The sequence below is a fragment of the Amia ocellicauda genome, chromosome 18 (assembly GCF_036373705.1).
Source record: "Amia ocellicauda isolate fAmiCal2 chromosome 18, fAmiCal2.hap1, whole genome shotgun sequence".
Classification (NCBI taxonomy): domain Eukaryota; kingdom Metazoa; phylum Chordata; class Actinopteri; order Amiiformes; family Amiidae; genus Amia; species Amia ocellicauda.
This window is the reverse complement of record NC_089867.1, coordinates 12,567,229-12,592,471: the sequence shown is the minus strand read 5'-3', so window position 1 is coordinate 12,592,471 and position 25,243 is coordinate 12,567,229. Positions and strand designations below refer to the sequence as shown.

Below are 25,243 nucleotides of genomic sequence, written 5' to 3'. Positions count from 1 at the left end.
CCTATATACCTAGTTTAACCTAATTATTACCAACATGTAGTCCACCTTAAATCATACCCAGCCCTATAGTTACAGAGAGGGTTAAGCTCCATAGAGGATGAGGGTTTATATCAGCTGTACTACCACCTGAGCAATGTCTCAAAAGCTACACAATACACAAATACAATGAAGTATGGTAGCACTTTGTCTGCCAGTAGTGGTGATGTTTATTTTTAATTTCAACACTTAAACTATCATAATAATACATCTGTCACATAAGAGACCCTTTGTAGTAATTAACATGCAATACATTTGTATCATGTTTTTCGAAAAAGGATAATTTTTCTGCAATTTATTTTGATACTGTTAAATCACGTGCCAGAACCAGAAGTTTGATTTGAGTCATCAGTGAGTGAAATTAATTTTAAAAGGTTAAAGCAATGCTTCAACTGAAGGATAATTAAAATGGGCATCATAATATATATTTTTTTTACCGCCTAACAAATTAAACATAAGTGCTATAGAAGTTGGAGCTACATGGGTGTTTAATTTTCAATATGAAAGCGATCCAAATTTGGAAGCATACCAAAACAGACACCGAGCTGAACAGTCTGTACTGCGGTTAATCAAATGTTCTCTGGATGATAAGATTGAAGGCAGAATTTACAGTTAATATTTGCCAAACACACGCTTTTCTTAAACTAATTGAACTGAACCCTTGGCAAACACACAGCCGGAGGCAAAGTCCGTTGTGATGGGTCCAGAAAAGTTGGTTTATTTGCACCAGGAGCATCTTAAATTTTAAACTTCAAAGCAGTGCTGCAGCCAAAAAAAAAAGTGATTCAAATCTAGACTTAAAACCATGATGCCACTTTCTCACATTGCAAATAGGGAAGGGTTAAACAGGAATCTAACAACCTTCTATATTCATTTAAGAAGGGATTTTTGTTTTAAAGCAGCTAAAACAAAAAACAAACAGGGTGTCACTCACGAGAGCCAGTGTGTTATTGAATTAGCTCTAATTACCAAGTGAATGGCACTTGTGAGCAGCGAGTGGAGAGGAGCCTTCTGCACTGCTGGGCTACACAATGAGCCGGCCTATACGGTGTCACACAGAGCACGTGACCCGCATTACAGCCAAGAGTCATTCTGGGCCTCTTCCAAGAGCAATACACAGCACAGTTTTTAAAACAGGCTGGTTCCATGACACCCCTGAAAAGATCCCCTGTTCTTTATCTCCCTGCCTATTCTCTCGAGACTGGTGCACACACTACCCTTTCTCTCACTGAGAATTTAATTAACGGAATGCTACTTTTCCAAGATTAACAAGAAGCAAACGCATAAATAATACAAATGGCATGAGATGCTACTTCCAGCTGAAACTCACACCTGGCATCCGGCGGAAATGTTTACTACTGTTTTGACTTCCCTGCACTGACTGCCAGCATACTTTCAAATGGATGTAACAGATTATTAGTTTAGCGTTTCCTTAATCATCACCTTAGGTTTCATAGTGCTGTAACTGCTGAGTGTTTCCTAAGGTGAAATCAAATACACAGAGAGCCCTTGCCCAGAATGGATTGCCACGCGTCATTTTCACAGGTTAGCTTCCCTTCTTTAGCTGTACTAACTAGTTACTAACAATATATCTGGATCTGTAAAAAGAGACCTAAGCAAAAAACGTCATCCTAGAAGAGATAAAATAAAGCAAATCCTTGTATGTGCAGGGCCCCTGCCTCGTTTCCTTTAAACACAGTCAAATGACAGTAAAATTTCATGAATTACAGCTGCACAGGAATAAATCTTATGAACTACATTGTATTGCGGTTATTATTTAAAGATTACTGTAATAACCACACTGGTGCCATCGACATGCGTAAGCGATTTATAAGGAAGGTGTTCAGCACCTTGGAGAGCTCTTGGCACAATGCAGGCTGGAGGTTCATGGGTCCAACTCATGCTACATATTAAATATATTATCAAGAATTCGTACACAAGCATTCAGTATCCGAATTCTCTGGGTGGCATAAAAAAACATACAGTAATTCAGGCAATAAAACAGCAGTGGGGGAGGGAGTCTTCATGTGAGGGGGATGGTGGTCGATTTACTCCTTCGGCAGAGATCTTCTGTAATTCACATATCCCTATTCCCCACTGCACCGTCTGCTGGATTTTTATTATTTCATTTTATTTGTGTTTATTTATTTAGGAACATGACGGATGAGGCACTGTGGATCGAAGAAAGTACTCTTCTAAAGAAATGCTCTGCATGGCAAACTAGGCTCCTGAGCTGACTGAGGCAAGACAATGTATTCACATAATGGTGCCCAGCAGGTAGAGTAGGTTGATGTGTAGCTTCTCTATTTGTCAGCTATTGAGACTGCTGCTACAAACACTTCTTTAAAATAAGCTTTGCAACCTGTCTCTGCCGTGGTATTAGCAATTATAACATCAGTCATTATCTCGGTGCAATAAGCCGAGAGAAAGCATGTGAATTTAAGCTATTGCTAAAACAAAAACAAAATTAAACACGGCCCCCAACAAGTACACACATTATAAAAAAAAAAGACAAAAAATAATAATTAAAATATTTTGTAAATACATTATCTACAAGAACCAAATGCATTCTGGGGGAGGATAAATTTATTGTAAAGTAAGGCACCATTTACAAAACCTCTCTAAAGTTCAACAAGGTAGCCCAAATATATCTATCCAGTTTCTCATGCAGTCCAGCTAATTGTCATTTCCCAGGTTCATGATCAATTTATGCTGCCAAAGAGTTAGCGATTATTTTTATATACTCTATAGAGACAGTGTTAAAATATTTACAAGCCGTACTGGAAGTTCATATTTATTTGGAAAGCTATCCAAGAGAGTGTGAGGAATCGGGAGATATTTTTAGGGCTGCCTTTCTGAACCTTTGTGGATAACCTTCCAAGAAACTATATTTCTGTCCGGCCTCAACCCAACCCTGCAAACTCACAGAACTGGATTAACGCTCTTGATTTCTTAAGAGGAATTAGAGACTCACCTAAGCAGGAGTTCTTTTGGTAGCTTTTTATTAATGGGCGCCTCATCGTTGTTTGAGAATACCTGCAAAAAAAACAAAAATAATAACAATAAATAAATGGAAAAAATAAATGACTGTAGACTGTAAGACTGAAAATAGAATAGAAAAAATAGAGCTACTACACTACCATCAAATCAATTGATCACATATCTATTGGAATGTCTGTTGTACGGTCACAGTGTAATACAATGCCTAATTGAAAGCAGTGTATAAAATGAAATGGCACTCATTAACTCAATTCTTAGCCTCAAGTATAAGCTAAATACAATAAATATATAAAAAAGTCCAAGTTTATTATCAGCAATCATTTCTACAGCGTTGATCAATACAACACTGACAGATGCTGAATACTCTTTTATGGAATTTATTTCAAAAGCACTTCTCCATGGCTGAAGTGAATTATTAACTATTACTCTGAAGAAGTCAAACTGGGTGCTGGTGGTACCACGTTAATACATGACCAAAGGCAAAGCTAAATTCCTTTTTTTATTGCTGTTGGATACAGAGGGATGTCAATCTGTTTTAGATTCAGGCTGGCAATCAAGCACGGATCAATCAAAATCAAGGACCAAGACAAACAGCCTCAATGATATCTTTCCAGGACTGGATCCATAGCCATGAAACTCATTCCTTTGCACATCATAATAGCCCTGTATGATTTATCTGGGGGGTGGAGGGAAACATACATTGATCTTTGTAGAAATAAATAAAACTATGCAATGTCATGACAAAATGAGATGAAATCCAAACCTCCTTTCCAAAGACAACAGAAGGCACTGCATGGTGATAATGTTTATGGAAACCAAGAATGCATGTAAATAAAGTCTGAAAATTAAGAACAAGCTGGACTTTAGCTGGACTATAATATTTCAAAGAGTTTGATCTTATTACATCAACCAACTCCATGGCATGATGTAGCCTATGTTTACAGTAGCAATTCAAACGAATACCAGTAATAACAGGATGTGTACTACAGGGGAGGTGAAATTACATCATGACTGAGCTGAAATTAACACCTGCTTGAAGTGGGAAGGATTACTAGCACTGTGTTGTCCCCAAGTCTAGAAGCTAGCACAGTTGTCATTTAAATATTAATAAATTGAATAAATAATCTGGGGTACACAAATAAATCTATTACAATTCTAAACAATGTACAACCCAATTTAGCTATCAATCAATATTTGGAATGTCCCCAAAACACATAAGCGCTCCACTCAAAATACACTATGAACCTGAAGATGAAACCCACAGTAGGTATGGCAAGTCTCCTGCCAACAGTAAAGATCCCTGCAGACAGCGTTCTGGATTTTCATACTTCTGCCTAGACAAATATACTGTTTAAGGTCTATGAAATGAATAGCAATTATTTGGAAAGTAGAAAGTAGCCTGAACAAAACTCAAGGAGCACGAGGCAGTTTACAATGGTCCTGCTCTGCTTTGATAATTTAGATAATTAAAGTACCTGAATCCAATTACTGTTCTCTGATTAGGCTCATCCAAAGAGAGTCACCTTAAAATCTTAACATTAAAAACAGAGAAAACCTGGTGTAAATTGTTTTTAGTTTTTCTCAATCCTCTGTCTTTAACAACTAGGCTACATTTTGTCAGTAAAATCGGTCATCTGTTAGTTGTGCTGAAGCACTTATCTTTTCCCAGAATGCTCTGAATCCCACTTATGAACATGTTTGTTTTTACTTATCTGACAATACCCAGCAGACTGTCTTTTGTAGCTGATAATGAGATTCTGACTTGGGGAGGCAACAACACAGAAAAGTAAAAATGAAAAATAACTTAATACATATCAATGTAGAAAACAGGAAAAACTATATAAACAGCACAACAAATGTAAGGAGGCTGAGTTTTGTATTTGCTTGTTTTTTCCCCTCCATCTCCATCGATTGAATTTAAATATTTTGATCTTTTTGCATTTAAAGACTGCATCATGAATATTTATGTGGACTGACTTGCACAAGAGAGTATAAATCAATTTTCAACAGCTTACATACAATGTTGTGAGATTCACTGGCTTGTCTAAATGTCTTCCTTATGAAACGGCTGCCTTAATGGTGTTATGTTTTCAAGGTTTTAAATTATATCTAAGTGGATTCCTTGTATACCTGACCATAAACTCTTTTGAAGTCACTGTGTGTATTCCAGCACAAAAGATCCCTTTCAACACTCTACAAACAAGTTTAACACAATAGGAATTAACATCCAAAAGTGTCTTTTCATATTCCTATTAAGGTGAACAGGCTCTAGGACACAATGTTTGAAAGTGCACAGGGAGATGCATGAATGTGAATGAATAAGGAAAAGTGAAACGGAATACCGTGATATATATATATATATATATATATACACACACACACACACAACAAAATATGTTTGAGACAAATAATCTGTAAGAAACAAGTGCTTTCCACACCACGCAAAGGCCTGTGTGGAGGAGCATAATGACAGATCTACGTTGGCATGTCAGCAATTACAGGGAATATACAGTCAATGAGAAGTATGCTCACTCTTTGCAGTATATGGGAAGTGTGCAAACTGTCATTTAAAAAAAAAAAAGTTAATAGCATTCATGTATATTTTGTTTGTTGTAAAGCTTATGTGCCATAATTATTCCCATTATCAGGGAGGGGCTGAGGGTGTTGTGGCAAGACTGAAGCAGCCTAAAGCTCCCACCCGTCTGATAGCCATGAATTGCTCGGGCCCTGTGCAATGCTCCCTGTGAGGTCCCAGTCGCTGAGCCGAAGACAGCTCTACAAGTGTTTGATATTTACTGTGGGTTCAGCATGGTATTTGTTGTAGACCTATGCCAATGCAATAGCAAGAGCAAGCATAGAAAATGTTCCCCAAGCCATGGAGGGTATGCAAGCTAGAGTTGATGCAGAACTACACACGTGGCTGATTCAATCAAGAAAAGCTGTAGTGCCTTAATCAGACCGAGGCAGGAAGGACAGTGTGTCACACGAAGCACCCCCACCTCCGTCTCCCACATCTGCTCAGTAAACAGGGCATTTTAAAAGCCAACAGGTGCTGCAAATGTCAGAAACTCCTGCACTGCGATCTGCAGCCGACAGCTATTGCTCTCCACCAAGTCCCTCTCTCTTGAGCTGCTGGAAAGTTACTGTAGTAGACCTCGGGACAGAGGCATTTCCCTGGATACAATCTGTTCAGCAGATACAGTACAGCAGGGCTATACAGAGGTTGATCAACCTCTAGCTACTGCAAAAAAACAACCAACTACATCGTACACTAGAGAAGAAATATACATTTCTGCATGCGTGTGTGGACAAACAACAACTAAGGAATATGCTTTACAAAAAATGCCAACTCTAGTCTTAACAGTCTGAAATTTACAAAAAGATCACCGAACTCGTGAAGGTAAAGGGGAAGCATAATCACTTTGATGGAAGCAGTTCACATTGAATAAAGAGGGCACACCTTAAAACGAACACATTTCAATGGATTACCATTTAACAGCTCGTCACAGTGTCAAATGCCCCGGGCGTTCTCTGTGACTGTGATTCATACCTCGTTCCCCATTTTTTCCAGTGAAGGCCTCTGCAGAAGGCTGAAACCCTGAATTACAAAAACATTTATGATAGCAAGAACCAAAAAGAAGAAGACTATCACCATGAACAGACAGTGCTATGTTGGAAACTCTGAACTGGTGTTTTAAACAGGGCTTTTTAAATCCTGTTCTGTTGGGAAATTAGGTCCATTTGCTCACAACCTTAATATTTCAGGGTTTCCCACAGCTATATTAATGAAAATGGGTACTTGAATGTCAGAGAAAAAAAAAAAAGTACAAAACTATAAAACATGATCTTGACCCACCCTTCTGCTTTTGTTAAATACAAAAAATACATGCTTTGCAAGTGCACTGCAATAGATAGACAGATATGCAGACTGCTCCCATGAGACTGCAAAATGCTAAATATGTACCCTTCTGGCTGCATTACCACAGGCCGAGTATGGCCAATAACAAGGCCACAGTCTGGTAAGCCCAGCAAAAGCAGAGATGATCAGAAATCCAAACCAGTGCCGCATCTCTGAACTGTGACGACTGTCAACTGACGACCAGGCTCACTCCAGTACTTCTCATCACAGAGGGGCCAAACTAGGAGGTATGGGTATGGGCATGTCTGTGTGTGTGTGTTTTGTGCAGTCTCCCTCTCTGACTGAAGACAAGTACCAGTAGGCCCACTGCAGAAGAGAAAGCAGGTTCTTGAAACCAAAGCCCTTTCTGTGGTGCACTATCTTTAAGTCAACAGGAAAAAGCATTTCACAGCAGATTACTTGGTTGTTTGTTAGGTTTAATTTCTTTGGGCCATAGGGTTCCCTGCACAAAACTAATTGAATCCATTGCAGTTGTTTAATCAACACTGGGAGTGCTCCTGATCAAAAATCTATTTCAGTAATGTGGCATTAAGCATTTTTTGTTTGATGGTTTGTTTGATTCCTTCCTTCTGCCATTGGAGGTGAATTTCTCCTCAGGTCAGCATTGAAATAACAGTGAAGTAGAAGTTTTTTCCATGTTGTCGCTTCCATAGCAGGACACTTCAAATACTTCAAACCACCGAGGCACAGTGCAAACCCCCCATGAGGAAGATCTTGTCATTCAGCGTAATGAGTCTTACTGCCCAAGCAACACAGTGGGAAGAACACTGCTAATTCGGTCTGTCCAAGAGATATTGTAATATAAATCTCACCCTTACAAAGATCTTTTCATCACACGCAAGGATCCCAAAGCCCAGCTCAATAAACAAACACTCACGCCCAGCCACCTCAGAGGACTTTATATGCAGTTAATTTCTTGCTACTTTGGTTTAGCTTCTCCCACCTATAATCCAGAATAGCTTCCAGCCACTGAGGTCTGATGTGGTTACTATATTAAAGAAATAAACAAATCCGGTTGTGCATCAGAATCATGTATTTTATTTGTTTTTTCTTTAATATATAAGGGTAAACAATACTTCCAAAATATCCAGATTGGTTTTGTTGAACATCTCACAAATATACAGTGACTTCACGAGGTATACCCATAGCCAGCTGTTAAATTTCTCTATAGAATAACAAAATCAGACATTTCTAGTATACAAAACAGAACTTTTCCGTTCATTTAAGGTTCAGTGATCAGCTTTAAATAGTCAGCCTAAACCATGTTTAATAAACCCGGGCTTGGGAAGAAATCAAAACTGTCACCCACCCACCAATTATACAATTATAAATGTTGGGATTTGAAGGTGGGTTTTCCTTTCAGAAGAAAGAAAGAGAGCTCTGGCAAACACAAAGTCCTGGGTTTGTAATTTGCAATTTGTTGGGAGGGTGAAAAGTTTGGATTGAATCCAGTCCCAAGTGATCAATTAAAGATCAGAGCTACTGCACCCTCTGAAAACCAGACAAGAAGCAGGTTTCAAGAAACAAGCCGAGGCACACCAAGCTCCAGAACATAAAGAACACTCAGTGGCCTGGAAAAACATTTTCCACTTCGTATTCTCCACACAGTAGCCATAAAGAAGTCAAATATTTCCTGCTGAGCAACCTAAAGGAATGTAAAGAACTCTATGAATGGCTTCTTTAAACAAACCTCTCATAAACACATGCAAAGACACTCATATCCCTGCTTCTCTTCCCTTTTTGCCCCTCGGTGAGAATACAGGTGTCTCTGTACTCTGTACATCTAGGTGGCCCAAATACAAGGAGTAGGCCTTCTTATTGGCAAGCACTACTTGAAAATACCACATATTTAATTGACAGCTTGGCCAAGTAATTCCAAGTTTTAGTTAGTTTGTTTTTAAAAGGACTCCTAGAATCAGATTATTTCCCTTCTGCACAACCTAGCCGAGATTTACACATGCTCAACGTACACCGCCGCTGAACAACTACACAAGGGTTCAATTTTAAGTAGCCCCTAAGAAAAACATGACATCAGCCTGAGGATTCATGTGTGCTGAATAGATTTAAACACTATTAGATGCCGCCAGGGTAAGAATAGCACACCGCGCACCAGATAGACAAACACGGCGTTGGAGACATGAGGTATTGAAAATCTCATTAGCGGTCGAACGGTTTTTAATACCAAGCTCCTGGATGGAACCTATTCAGATCTACTCATCACTGATTACATTTACAATTCCCTCGTGTTAAATCAACTGAATTACCTTAATTAGGCTACTTAGCTGCACTTGGGTTCGACCCGAGGCAATGTAAATGAAAGGCAAGAAAAATACAGAATCGTATGATCTACTGAAACCTAACCAGAAAGATGAGATTTGATGTGGTGCTCAAGTTTGATGTTGGCGTTACTGTAACCTTACATTTAGTCTTGAAACTGCATTGATACAGAATTCTTCTTCTTCTTCATTCAAATAGTAACAAAAACAATAGTTATTAAAGCAAAGAGGTTTTCATCCCCCTATCCTACTTTCCAAAAAACATTGTAGACAGGAAAGGCTGGAAATTGCCTTGAGCAAACCACTTTTTTCTGTCCCAGGTGTTTTAATAGACAGGCTTAGACCCTTCCGTCTACTCGGAAAAAACAATGCGGGAAAACCATCACAGTAGTGTTTAAAGACATGGGACGCAGACTTCAGTCAGTGGTGTGTCCGTAGTTCACGTTTAATGTGCTGTGCTGGTGTGACTCAGTCGATTAGTGCTGTGAGCATGCAGATTAATAAACGATTACATACTGCTCGTTGACAGTGTAAAATTAAATTACACTCCCACTCCATCTGTATGATTTATGTTTGGTTTTTCCTGTAGTAAACTCAGCCCACCGTCCCTATTTATACAAGCTAACTGAGACACCAACTCACCATCATGACGAACACTTGATCTGGGATTACAGGACTGCCTGTGAATCAAACATGCAATGCAATAAACAAGAAAAACACTACAGATATTGTTCCCCAGTTTAAAAGAAAAAGAAGATATGGGATATCTGGACATAATGGTATCTTTTCAGATGAGAACTCAATTATAGCCCAAAGCAAACTTTAAATTCTGAACGGAAAAACAAGGATGGTTGACCCCGAAAGATTAATCAAGGTGAATTAATCCACAGCCTGTTTAAATTCAGGTCTGCAGCAATTTTCCACTCCAGTAATTTGAAGCAATAACCTTCTTAACTTGGTGAGCAACTGCCCTTACCAGTGCAAAACAATTCAAATGATATGCTAAGCTATGACCTGATACTTTAACTTGTTGTATTACATCAGTAGGTTACCTGCCCCCACTTTAAGGCTGAACAACACCCTGAATCCCAACACTAATCAGCATCAAAATTGCAAGCTAGGCCCATACAAATCTACAGTCAGTGGAAAAGCAACGATAACCTTTATGAAGGCCAGAGTTTACTAGGGAGTCTAACCCTACCCCTAGCCCAGACCCAAACATAACCCTTTGAAACACTTCATTTCAATTCACAATCTATCTCAATTCTTCAAAATGTTCTCTAAACAATCTAAATGTAACAGGCAGTTTTTACTTTTGTCTGTATCCCTAATTTAAACTTTGCTTGGCATTATGGAATATTTTAGGTTTGCCGTGGTATTATGGTAAAAGCAAATAAATAAATCCCGACAGAATAACATGACATCACAATAAACTGAGGTTCCTGACTGAAAGCAAAGTTGTTGTTGTTTTAAGTTTATAATGGCATGGGTGTGTGGGAGGGGTTGGTGTGGCGCACAATATTTTTGGTGACTTTGGTGAAAATCCCAAGAGCACCAGGGAAAAATAACTGGAGAACCAACAGAGCAAGAACACATATCCCCCCCCAATTTCATAAACTGGCCAACACCAACAAAGCCCAGACGCATGGGAACTGTTACTTCTGCCATTGTTTAAGCATTATTAAAGAATAATTGGTTTCAATCTCAGGATTAGCATGGTTTTCAAAGCCAGAGGGTTATTAGGCATATAGGGATTTATTACATTCATGGTAAAACCCCTTATTTGTATGAAGCCTTGTGCACGTAATTTAATTTCACATATAACTACCATAGGAAAATACACTGCATCATCATACAAGCCAAAACAGACAACATCTGCCATTTGTGATTCTGTGAAATCCCTAGATGCAGTAAAAACAGACACGGTAAGATTACCTATAGTGAATACAAGCTTGTCAAAGTGGTGTATGCAAGTACTTTATCATCTTGAGGCTTGAATTAAAAATATCTTGTGCCCCCTCTATGAACCGGACTGATAGAATAATCCAGGCAACTCTCGTCTGCAACGCCACATCCTGGACCCAGTGTGTGGAGCTGAGGCAATGTGACAGACCAGGTCATTTCAATTGTCACAGAATAACGAACCTGGCTCAACAGGTAATTTTACTACACACTAGTGAAACATTCATGCGGACATGAATCAGCGTCACAGACATAGGCATGGTGATATTTTCTTTGGATGTTGCCTCCAAAATCCATTGAAACGCACACTCCATAAAAGGTTAATAGACACAGAACTGGACCAGCCATCTGCATGACACTGAGAGACCATGTGGGCAATTCAATTGACCCTGTGTGTGCGCGTGTGACCACGTGACCATTTGAGTGTGGCAGAACAGTCGGACCAAGAGTCAAGAGGCAGCTATGCCAGGGAGCTTGGGCAGAAAGAGAACAAAGTCCAAGGGGCAACTTCCACAGCTGCAGTTCCCACCGCCTTTAAAGAACAAACAAACTGAACAGAAGCTGGAACGTGCCCATCACAAAAGAGCCTCCAACCAGTGGGCAGGGTTTATTTTTTATCCTTTAATACACCCCAATAATGAACAGCCAATTGTTATTCAACTCGACTCACCGATACAACTCTGGCTTCAGCCAGGAAGAGATGAGGCCAACATACACACATGCTTCGATTCCTGCTTTGTCAAGCCATCTGCTGCCTGTGTGGCTGGAATGCTGAACAACAACAGGTCTGCAGTGCCTGGTGGAGCTCTCACTCACAATGCCACAAACTCACGCGTGCTCAATCAAGGGAAAGTTGCAAAGCTTTCAGACGTTTGTGCATGACACCCAAGAGCTTCTGAATACACCTGGGATAGGAAATTTGGATTTTGTCTTGCACACAAGTTATGGATGAAATGTATTATGCTGTGACAAGTGGAGGTTTTCACTACTTAGGCTTTCATAACATGACCTGGCACACTTAGCCTGCGTAATACACAAGTAATCTGAAAATCTCTGGAGCTCATGTGAATTAACAGATGAAGAACCATTTCTGCAATGGTACCTCGTAGAAAGGAGAAGCAATTCAAATATTGAAACTGTGCAGGAATGGTCACAAGTGCGTGGGGGCGGGGGCGGTCCTAGAGTAAATAACTATTTATGGATACATTTTGAAACAGTAATTCCCTTTTGACTAGAGTATGTGTTATTATTAACCGAGTCAGAGTTCGGTTAAGATGGGCATGTCATTGTATTTTCCTTTAAAAGCATTTCTCGCTGATGTGAGGAAATTCTCCTTTATAACTTGATCAATACACTCATGCACTGTTGGACATGCGGAGTGTCCTGAAGTTTCACGGGTTGTTTCCGTGACCCTTGTTCGTGAACCGTCATGTAGTTTTTTGGAGAAGGTACCTCTACTTGTGTATAGAACCCTTAATTCTGCGATTCTGTAGAAACTTGGATTCTGTCTCTACATGCTTATACACTCACCTAAAGGATTATTAGGAACACCTGTTCAATTTCTCATTAATGCAATTTTCTAACCAACCAATCACATGGCAGTTGGTGTGGTCCTGGTCAAGACAATCTCCTGAACTCCAAACTGAATGTCTGAATGGGAAAGAAAGGTGATTTAAGCAATTTTGAGTGTGGCATGGTTGTTGGTGCCAGATGGGCCGGTCTGAGTATTTCACAATCTGCTCAGTTACTGGGATTTTCACGCACAACCATTTCTAGGGTTTACAAAGAATGGTGTGAAAAGGGAAAAACATCCAGTATGCGGCAGTCCTGTGGGCGAAAATGCCTTGTTGATGCTACAGGTCAGAGGAGAATGGGCCGACTGATTCAAGCTGATAGAAGAGCAACTTTGACTGAAATAACCACTCGTTACAACCGAGGTATGCAGCAAAGCATTTGTGAAGCCACAACACGTACAACCTTGAGGCGGATGGGCTACAACAGCAGAAGACCTCACCGGGTACCACTCATCTCCACTACAAATAGGAAAAAGAGGCTACAATTTGCACAAGCTCACCAAAATTGGACAGTTGAAGACTGGAAAAATGTTGCCTGGTCTGATGAGTCTCGATTTCTGTCGAGACATTCAGATGGTAGAGTCAGAATTTGGCGTAAACAGAATGAGAACATGGATCCATCAGGCCTTGTTACCACTGTGCAGGCTGGTGGTGGTGGTGTAATGGTGTGGGGGATGTTTTCTTGGCACACTTTAGGCCCCTTAGTGCCAATTGGGCATCGTTTAAATGCCACGGCCTACCTGAGCATTGTTTCTGACCATGTCCATCCCTTTATGACCACCATGTACCCATCCTCTGATGGCTACTTCCAGCAGGATAATGCACCATGTCACAAAGGTCGAATCATTTCAAATTGGTTTCTTGAACATGACAATGAGTTCACTGTACTAAACTGGCCCCCACAGTCACCAGATCTCAACCCAATAGAGCATCTTTGGGATGTGGTGGAACGGGAGCTTCGTGCCCTGGATGTGCATCCCACAAATCTCCATCAACTGCAAGATGCTATCCTATCAATATGGGCCAACATTTCTAAAGAATGCTTTCAGCACCTTGTTGAATCAATGCCATGTAGAATTAAGGCAGTTCTGAAGGCGAAAGGGGGTCAAACACAGTATTAGTATGGTGTTCCTAATAATCCTTTAGGTGAGTATAAATGGATTTGGCACTGGAGTAATGCATCAAAATAGTACATCGTAATAAATTAGGAGTTCTACGATTTTTTTAATTTCAGGTATGGGTTTCTAAATACAACATACAGTTTTAATTTCAAACTCCAGCACCACAACAAATGTGTAGTTACTGACAGCATTTCACTTGTTCAGGGAAAAAATAGGATTTAATCATCTGTACTATAAACATAGTGCATGATCCATCTGTCATCCGCAGTGGAAAGAGAGGGGGGGAACCTCCGGATGAGCATTGAAATCAAGCCTACAAAAAAGATAACCAATTAATTCTTGCTGATTGGTACTGAAAAATTATGTAGCTCAAAAACAATAAAAATGAGAAATCTCATCTTGCAAATCAACATGCAGTACTTGGAACAGGTTCCATAATACTTTAAGGTTCATGAACACTCAGTTTTAAACCCTGCCCAGTTGTCAAAAAGGCACTGCCTGAAAACATTCTCTCTCTCCCCCTCTCCCTCCTACCATTAACTACAGTTTGAAAAATCAAGTTCAAACATATGGCGTTAAGATGTCTGAAACATTGTGATTTACAGAGAAGTAATATTATTATTAGTTTAATTCTGCAAGGGGGTGGATTTGCAAAATTATTCTGAGAACCTCCTCCAGAGTTCCAAAAAGAAGAATACAGAAGGTTGCGATTATGAATATTATAAGCCTTTTTATCCCCCATTATAATTCCCATGTCAAGGCAACTTCTTCTCAATGCGGATTTACAGGGAGGAGTGGCCAAAAAAAAAAAAAAGATTGTTTCCGTGACCCTTGTTCGTGAACCATCATGTAGTAAGGTATTAATAAATAAATGCTTTATTTCTATTACGCATCTGGTCCAGGATTTTCAAGAAATTGTTTATTAATACTTGGACCAAATCAAATCTATGAATCACAGATTACATTACACAAACTTCCACAGGGTAGAGGTTTGTTCTTTGCAATTTACGAGTAGGTCAAAGGATTGATTCAGTCTAGGCCTAGGAAAATGGAAGCAAAACTGTCCATTATGTGAGGCACGGGTCTTGTGATGAGTTTTACATTTTGGGCATTTGATTTTCTTGTTGATGGGTTTTTACAGAACACTGCCAAGTCAAATAGAAAAATACATAGTGCAAACAGGACATGCATGATAATACCAGTTTGCTCCTCCAGTGACATTTAAACCTGAGATAATCCTCTTGCGCAGTGCAGGGGATTTAAAGAACAGTTGCCCTGTATGATCAGTGGCATTACAGGAGTCAAGTGTTCAAGGAGAATATGCCCCTATAGGTATACAACAGGTGTGGGGAAGGTGGTATAACACAGCACACACCACACATCAATCCCTTCACACGCACGCACATAGTAACCAGACTCAGCATCAAAACCAGGAAGGTGTACAGTCAAGGCCAGGGCGTTCACATTAGGAGTTAGTGACCTGCTGTTAACACACAGCGTGGAAAACATGTCACCGTGCATTATGCCAAAACAGGCAGGCTTGTGTGTTCACAGCAGGGGTCCTCCAAGTATCAAGGAGGATGGGCCGACACAGCGCAGAAGCAGCAAAAACCAAATGCAAGTGTGAAACTTTCGCAGGCATCAGACCTTTTAAAAACAAAAAGAAAAAACAGAAGAAAAACGATTGTTGCAGACACTTTGAAATGAAAACAAAAACAACTTTGCTACTGATTTAAAGAAATAAAACATGACAGGATACAGAGATTTCTCACGCAGATAAAAAAAAATAAAAATAAAAAAAAAAAATGAGGAAAAACAAAAACAAAACATCTATAAAGAGCTTCACAGTCTGGAAGGACATTCAACACAGCCGTCTCAGCTGCAACCTTGGATGAAACCAATCAATAACATACGAATCTCTGAATTCAGACAATGTATCAACAGGGAGCTTGCACAGAAACGCACACATACATACAGTGAGGGAAAAAAGTGATCCCCTGCTGATTTTGTACGTTTGCCCACTGACAAACAAATGATCAGTCTATAATTTTAATGGTAGGTGTATTTTAACAGTGAGAGACAGAATAACAACAAAAAAATCCAGAAAAACGCATTTCAAAAAAGTTATACATTGATTTGCATGTTAATGAGGGAAATAAGTATTTGACCCCTTCAACTTAGTACTTGGTGGCAAAACCCTTGTTGGCAATCACAGAGGTCAGACGTTTCTTGTAGTTGGCCACCTGGTTTGCACACATCTCAGGAGGGATTTTGTCCCACTGCTCTTTGAAGATCCTCTCCAAGTCATTAAGGTTTCCACAGATTTTCTATGGGATTAAGGTCTGGAGACTAGCTAGGCCACTCCAGGACCTTAATGTGCTTCTTCTTGAGCCACTCCTTTGTTGCCTTGGCTGTGTGTCTTGGGTCATTGTCATGCTGGAATACCCATCCACGACCCATTTTCAATGCCCTGGCTGAGGGAAGGAGGTTCTCACCCAAGATTTGATGGTACATGGCCCTGTCCATCATCCCTTTGATGCGGTGCAGTTGTCCTGTGCCCTTAGCAGAAAAACACCCCCAAAGCATAATGTTTCCACCTCCATGTTTGACGGTGGGGATGGTGTTCTTGGGGTCATTCCTCCTCCTCCAAACACGGCGAGTTGAGTTGATGCCAAAGAGCTCGATTTTGGTCTCATCTGACCACAACACTTTCACCCAGTTCTCCTCTGAATCATTCAGATGTTCATTGGCAAACTTCAGACGGGCCTGTACATGTGCTTTCTTGAGCAGGGGGACCTTGCGGGCGCTGCAGGATTTCAGTCCTTCACGGCGTAGTGTGTTACCAATTGTTTTCTTGGTGACTATGGTCCCAGCTGCCTTGAGACCATTAACAAGATCCTCCCGTGTAGTTCTGGGCTGATTCCTCACCGTTCTCATGATCATTGAAACTCCACGAGGTGAGATCTTGCATGGAGCCCCAGACCGAGGGAGACTGACAGTTATTTTGTGTTTCTTCCATTTGTGAATAATCGCACCAACTGTTGTCACCTTCTCACCAAGCTGCTTGGCGATGGTCTTGTAGCCCATTCCAGCCTTGTGTAGGTCTACAATCTTGTCCCTGACATCCTTGGACAGCTCAAGTGGTAAGAGACTCCGTAGATGAGAAGATAATCACAGCTTGCCAAGTACAGTACCCCCAACAAGAGCTCTCACACAAACTCTTCCCTCGATCCACCACAATCTGTACAGAATTAGAGCAGCTGCGATCGACAGTGTACAGTTGGGATGGTGCTAGATTTTGGGGTAGCACTAGTTTTTGTAGTAACGACATACTATGCACATATCAAATTGATACTTCAGTGTGAGATTCAAAATATAATTAAATTGTTGCATTTTTACGTGCATGCTGAAAGCAGGTGGGGTGACTGTAAATTCTATGTTGGGAAGAAAGTGTGCATATAACACTAGACAGTTTTTGTTTTTTGTTTCTGGGAACAAACAAAAGCAGTAAAGCATCATATTTAAAATATACAAACAATACAAAAAAAATGTCCTCGAACAGCTGACTGCCTATAGAGAGCCCTCTATATAAGTACCGGATTATATGCAATACTGGAAATGGATCAACAGCACGGCCCTCAATCCTCAAAGCCTTTGATCCCTCACCTTTCGGAGGCAACTCATCCACTATGGAGGGGGGATGTGTACTGAACTCACAGTACATAATGCATTTTTCAGTGTCAACACTTCAGCCCCCATCTAAATCGATAACTATTTGCATCTCTGTAAGTGTAGGAATTAAAATAACTCATTAATTTAGCCTCTCAATCTGTATTGTTGAACTCTCCAATACAGCATGCTTAAGTGACCAGAAGTGTGTTCAAAATTTAACATGACTGCAGGACCTCAAGGGCCCTCACGTTTCCACATGAAGAGGAGGGACATTCCTGAACAGATTATTCCAGATTCAGAGGCAGACAAGAGGAACTGCTAATGGTTAATGGGATGATCTCTAACTGATTGGATTTGGGACATATTCCATGTAATCTCAAGTTATTTCGGAGGGAGAGCACAAAACACGTTTCAAGGGAATCCCGTGACTCTTGCAAGTCGGAAAACAAAGAATGATCCAATTCGGAGTGTTCAACAAAAGTAACTAAAGGAGGAAGTCTTGCTTTAGAACAGCGTGGTTTCAGACTTTCTGGTTTGCAAAAATAAGGTTTCTTTACAATCCCTTCTGTCTGTCATTCCACTTGTGAGCAGCAAGGACAAACCTCACAATGGGTGTTACTCTGCCATTTACTGAACCAATCTGACCTTAGAAATGTATTGTGTGGCTCGTTTCCCTTTTGTTCAGAAAAAGATGCAGTATTACCTGTCACTTTCCCTTGCAGTGCACATATTGAAAAGCACACTTCTTGAAAGGCAGAAGATAATAAGCAAGAGCTCAGCAAAGACGACGGAGAAAATATTGTTTGGGAAGATGTCACAAGAACCTTTTGGCCCCTTTCAGAACATCCAACCTTGGTCACATCGAATTAAAATATAAACAAACAGATGGGTGCGTTACACTGTGTTTGTAAGTAGACAATTAAAATGTTCATGCTATGTGGTGTATTCATGATACATTAATGTGATCAGGGAAGTGCTTACATAAATGGCTATATCCGTTTCAATGTTCCTGTTAATTCCAGACAGCTGGATATGAAATAAGTTGACAGCTTTGTAAAATATAGGCCTGCTCTCTAAACCATGTTATCGCTGCCAACCAAGTGGAACACAGCAAGATCCACTCAAGATGAAGCAGCCAATGGCCTCTCAGCAGCCTGGAAAACTGTGTGCATGAAAGAGCATGTGAGGGCAAACGGAGACGGTCTACTGCAAAGCCACTGCATGCAGTCATCTAGGTTTAAATCAAGTGTGCTCTAAGTTAACAAGCCCTGTACATCTGAAAAAGTGTCAGTTTGAAGAACGCCATTGTCATAAACAATATCCTGTTTTCATTAGGCACTATATACATTTATAATACAACATTATTTTTGCAAACAGGCCCAACAGCTACCGAGTTATTCCATTTTGTCTTACAACAAATGATGTTGTACAGAACTGATATCAGAGTCAAATACTCTACAGATACTGCTACTGATACAAATCTCACGTTAACCTTGGTTAATACAATTTACCACTAATGAAACAATCTCGGGAGGAGTTTGCCACCTTTCCCCTCAACCTCTACGGAGGACAGACAATGAAGGGAACAACAGATGTCACTTCCCGTCATCCTCACCTATGCCACAGATCATGGGAGGACGATGGTTTCCAATCTTTCCTCAGACACAAGAGAGTGATGTCTGTCAGAGATCGTACACCCCACACACTTATGCACAACAGCAGGACACCATCCAATGAACAATGTTGGCTAAAGGAATATTGGCTATTGGAATGTATGTTTTTCTGTTGTTTTTTGTTTCTATGTAACTTCTGTAAAGCACAAAAACAACAATAATTGATCATCGATCATGACATATATTTGTCAATATTTCAATAATGGTGTTCCAGGACAATGGGAAACCAGCTCCTTCAGTTTACTGCGCATAATCTGATCAGCAGAAAATTACACAAATGATACTCAGGAGGTCATGTTGACAGACCAGGTTCAAACACATTGCCAGATCAGCCTGTTTAAACAGAGGAGAAGTGATCCTTCTAAAATGGCAAGTTCTGTGTTTTTTCCCCTTAAAGATGTACAATTCATCACTGCCTATAAAAGCTACAACAAAAGCACATATTTGCTCAGAGACAGCAAGAGATAAAGACTACTTTTGTCCTGTGCCCTTAGACTCATGACTGCTCCGAAGCAAACTGCAGCTAGACTGAAATCTTTGAGAAAGAAACAAATAATTTAAATACAGCAAGATGTCTTAAACAAGCTGTGAAGAAAGCACCATGCAAATACCAGGGAAAGGAACCAATTTAGTATCAACATAATCAAAAACTTAACACTGATTTTATTTATTTTAACATTGATTTTATTACCACTTAAAAAGGTGTGATGTAAAGGCCAATTATTCTCAACCCCTATTGCTTTCAGGTACAGACTGAGGGCCATGCCGAGTGTCCCCTCCTCTCTGAAGAACAAAACGACCCTTTGTACTTCCTTCTGATTGGTCTAGCATACCATACAAAAGACCTTTTGCCACAATTAAGTTCCATACATTTTCCTTTGCTGGTAAGATCTGTAGTTAGCATTAGCATATGTCCTCTGTCAATGGTATGCGTATGAATAGCAATTATTAATTAACAAATGCCAGTTGCAATCTGTGAAGGTATGAATGTTTCAAACCTGTCCTACTATAATTTCCAGGCACCTCATAATGTTCTGATCAGTACACTCACAGAGAAACTGGAAGAATAAAAAAAAGCACTTCTCTGATGCACTTCTACTCCATCAGATCATATTCCGCAACATCATGCCTTCGGGGAACATAACTCGGCGCAGTTTAATACAAAACTTAAAAATATAAAAGGGACTGCGATTCTTGAATGGCTTATGGCCAAGCACTGTACCTGTGATGCACTGACTCCACAAAACCCCACTCCTGCGGACAGCAGCAGCTTATCTCCATGATGTTATGTACACCGAGTCCCTTATTTGCATTACTTGAAGTACAAGGACATAAATGAAAGTACTTTAAAAGCAAAGGCAAATATATGAATGTGTGAATATGTATCAATAAGTCACTCTAAACTAGCCATACTGTGGAATACTCTTTGGTGGGGTTTAGCTGTGTAAAAATATGACCATTTTACTCCTTACCCCCGCAATTCAGCATTCTGCAGTGTTATGACTAACATTACCATCACATCAAATTTGACAACTGTTGCTGGCCTAATGGCAGACCAGCTCACACCCCGTCACACAACCCCAGAAGGTCAAAAGATAGACTCCATATTAAAATATATATAACATTTTATGTATTCCTCACACTGCAACATTGATTCGTAAATGGGTAAATGGCCACGAAAAACGCAGGCCATTTAGGGAAAGAGCTTTCCCCATCCCTATTGTTAATAGTGATTAAGACAGATGGGAAAATCTTTGTTACTGAGCACATCATTTATTAAACTGAGACACCCTCCTTCAGACTCACTTTTAATTTGTTTTAGTGTTAGTTTTAATTTGCAAAGACTATCAGAAACTAAAGATACTGCAATACATCATCATACAAGTGGAAAATTAACCTGGCAACATTGATAATGCTAAAAAAACAAACAAATTCAACCAGCAGGACTGTTAACTGCATTTGAAATAAAATATTGTGGAATTAAAATAAATGTATTTTCATCTTCAACATCACATATCATTGCCAAAGCAAATCTTGCTAAATATTTCTGCTTGCATTCAGATAGGTTTCAGCTTCAAGTTCAAGATAGATGGATCAGCCTTGGAAGCAATGAATGATGCTAAAAGAAAATAAATTAAATAGTTTCATGAAATCTAATAGTGTTTCCTTGTTACACACTTGTGAATCAGTGAGTGTTAAAAGTATTAAAAAATACATAATATATAATACAGAGACACATACAGAATTTTTTATGACCAAGTGCAAGTAAATAAAGGCAGGGCAGGTATTATCTATTGGTTGTCAAAAGAGAACATGGTGGGGTTGTGGTAGAAGTTAGAATGATACTAGATCAGACCGGCAAACTAAGACCAAGTGACCCCAAAAAACTAAAATCGTCTCAAACTCAAAAATGTCCCAAATAGTGACGCCACAGTGCAACAAAATCATTTTCACAGCTTTCACATTTCTGTCTCATTAATACAACACAACCCTAATCAATTTAAGTTTAATATGCCTCATTAGAGTTATCCATGGAATAAATTATGTCATATGTAAGGATGTAGTACTAACACATCTTAAGACACTTCGAACAGCTTTGCATATATTCATTGAACACAGGATGTGACACACAGCACGCTTTTTCACAGTTGGTTTTTTGTTTGTTTTCTTGCAGTGTGGACAGATTGCTGAAGTACGTTTAATGACAGACCAGTATTTCAACAACTTGGCTTCATTGTGGAATTAGAAGTGTATTGGTTGCTGTGATGAACAATTCAAAGTAAATCTGACCACCAGCATGGTTTCCAAGACAAAACAAAATCACAACCTCCTGAAAGCATTTGCTACTGCCATTTCAATTCAGCCCTAGTCTTACACTCTGAGGCTGTAGTCTGTGTAATATTACCAATTGGCGTAAAGCTTCTGTCTCAACCTGTGTAGGAAATGATGGGACCAGTCTTAAAATTGACGTGCCTCTCTGTGAATGGTTGAGCTGCAACATTCTAGTCTGAAACCGGTCTGCAAACTGCATCTGTTTAAGGAGCACACATTGTTTTCCTTTCTCATGAACTGGGGTGGATGATTCCATCATTTTCACATCCCCTGCCCACAGTACCCAGGCTAGAGAAGAGAACGGCAGTGTGTACACAAGCCCAATCCCCAGAATGCACTGCACCTGCAAACAAGGTACGCTCAACTGTTAACCAACTTTCTACGTTCAATCCAGGGCCTGTGCTCATATAGTGAGATGTGGTCCATTGTGTGTGCAGACGTCACACTGTTGTAATCCCAATACCTAAACTATTCGATGCAATGTTGCGTGAAAAATCAGTGCACAACCACAGCAACGCACTAAGAAATAGAAATGGAATGCAGATTGGTAATATGGTTAAAACAGTAAGAGTCAGTTGGACTAAGCAGGAAGGCAAAGATGGATTTTTTCCGATTACTTTTTTTTTTCCCCCTTCCCCTCAGAAGATTGAAATCTAGTTCCAGTTTTTTGGATTGTTTGTTTAAATTGAAAACTTATCAGTTTGTACCCTATTAAGTATTTACAAAATAATTAAATCTTACAGATAAGACTACATGCTGAACTTCCAAGGCTCTGACTATGATATAAAGAGTTAGGGATTACTTCTGAGGCGTGTTGTTTTGGTCAGATGAAAATTAAACAAGAATGATGGATAACACAAACACACACACAGAAATTATATTTCCCATAAGGGACTGGGCATATACTCATTACATTTGTTGAATAATCATCATCATCAAAACTGAAGGGCTTTTTCTTCTGCATCTACCTTGGACTAATCCAAAACACCTTTTGCAAGAGGAGGCAAAACCTATTCAACTGCAGAGGGAATAAATGTCTGAACCGCAGCGCAAGCATGAAGCCCACCCCACAGACACAGACAACACATATTCTCACCCAAGCCCCCTTTTTGAACTATGGCACTTGATAGCCGACTCCCCTCAGGCTGTGAACATATGCAATACACAAACAGCCTACAGTATAAATACAGGGCATTCGCTGACACTGCTGGTTTGCAATGCCCCTTTTCCTTACATTGCGAAACCAATATCCATACACCACTGGTTTCAAACCCTGGAGGTGAAAAATAAAAATCAACTGAAGAAGAAAAAAGAACAATAAAAATGGCATAGAAAAAAAATATATGTTCAGTGTTATCGCCAACAGAAGTTGAACCGATACGTTCGTTCCTATCTATATCCTAATTTTTAAGCAGGAGAACAATAACAGCTCGTTAAAACTGTCTGTACTAAAGTGCAACAGGGATGTAACGCGTTATGCTAAAATATAACCGCCTGCAGCCCTGCCACCGTCATCGGCTGCTGCAAAGACACCGCGGGACTTCGAGTGACCCTTGCTAGTGCTAGTGGGCTCCAGCAAAAGCGAACAAAAGCCTGCGCCTCGGCGTGCTACCACAGAAGTGGACACCCAGCCCCGGCCACCAGAAACCACTTTCCCCACGCACAGCCACGGCGACCCGCAGGAGCCTACCTCAAACCTGCCCTTGGTGATGCCGTTCATGTCAGCAGCAGGCGGGTCGAGCGGGCACCAGCGCTAGCCCGGCACCAGCACCAGCGGCGGGGGTGTGGGATTGTTCTGGCCGGGGGGGAGGGTTGCGCTCACAGCGGCACGGACAGCCCGTCTCCGCGGCCCGCTGGCCCTGTGTCTCTGCCTCGGCCGTGGCAAGGATTCAATTATTCCCGGGCGGGCGGGCGGGCGAGCTACTCCCGGGGAGCTAGCAGCGTCTGTCGTCTCCCGACTGGAGCAGCGCACGGCAGCCACAATAACAATAATAACATGGAGGAGACGGCCTGCCTCCCTGACCTCACTTCCGCTGGCTCTCAAATCCGATCACAAGACCGCGGCGGAGGACGTCCTGCCTGTCCGTCTTTCTTTCCGTGCTCGGGCGCCACACCGCCGACTGTCAGCTTTGGAGGGTAGCGGGGCTGCCTGCGAGCGGAGGCGCCCATTACGAGCTGCCGAGTGCCCGTCCGCGTCTGTGTTTCTTTCCCCTAATGCAGGGACTGGTGTTTGGGGGAGGGGAGGGGGTGTGGTGACGTCATTTCTGCGGGAAAAGTGCGCGTGGCCGCTTTGTTTTGATTGTGAGTCCCCGTGCAGCCGTGCTGTCATCAATCAATCAATCAATCAATCAGTCCGTCTATCAAATGTGATGTGTATAGCGTCCTTTCGGGGGTAGCCACAGATTGACAAACCGACAACAAAATTAACAAATACATAAACCATGAACAATGTATAAAATCAACTAAAATGAACCATGTCGGTCAGTGCTGTGCCGGACATACTCCACCGCTCCACCCCCCCAGACGTCTGTCCCCATCTGCCGGGAACTCGATGAAGCAGATGGACTTCATCAGAGAGTGCTTGCATCCCACTCCCTTCAAAAAAATGAACTTTGATTCCTACAGCACTTACCTAATCTTCCTTTACCCAGAAGCAACGCCTGGGGGCGCCCTGATCCCGGTTAAGAACAGCTTCAGTCCACATAAGTAGTAAGTTGGTAAGTTGATTGGTTTTGTATTTTGCATTTTATACATACAAATTTAAAATTAAAAGAGCATGAGAGATGATTTTTGAACCTGTGCTGTACTTCATATTGACCCTGTTACAGATATTGGCCCTGTTTGGCCTGAACACTTTAAATATTCTCTTTGTACAAAAGTAATATACTATCAATGTATACATGTGATTAAAGGAATGTAATTATTATATTAATTAAAATTAATTGAATACATACTTGAATGATATAGTTACATTGTATAGCAATATTCTACCAATAATGCTTAATAAGTAATTGCATTCATATTTTGCTGGATTCTTCTTTAAAATAATATTGCCATTTCAAAGGAGAGTTGTTTTTTGATCGTTTATTTTTTAAATGTTGGATGAAATAAACAAAGATCACAAAAAGACTATATATATATATATGTGTGTGTGTGTGTGTGTGTGTGTTTATTTATT

General features: G+C 40.5%; 1 protein-coding gene across 2 annotated transcripts in view; it reads right to left on the bottom strand.

The window, feature by feature from the left end:
• fbxl2 (F-box and leucine-rich repeat protein 2) overlaps nucleotides 1-24,350 on the bottom strand; it is a 58,154-nt gene extending 33,804 nt beyond the window's left edge. Inside the window, exons 1-2 of one of the 2 annotated variants that reach the window (XM_066691202.1) lie at nucleotides 23,756-24,350; nucleotides 3,011-3,072 (exon numbers count right to left, since the gene is read on the bottom strand). In XM_066691202.1, coding sequence (XP_066547299.1) covers nucleotides 3,011-3,072; nucleotides 23,756-23,785 — 92 coding nt within the window. In that variant the 5' untranslated portion in view covers nucleotides 23,786-24,350. The remainder of the gene's footprint in view (nucleotides 1-3,010; nucleotides 3,073-23,755) is intronic. The other variant, XM_066691201.1, reaches the window with a different exon arrangement.
• Nucleotides 24,351-25,243: the final 893 nt, after the last annotated feature.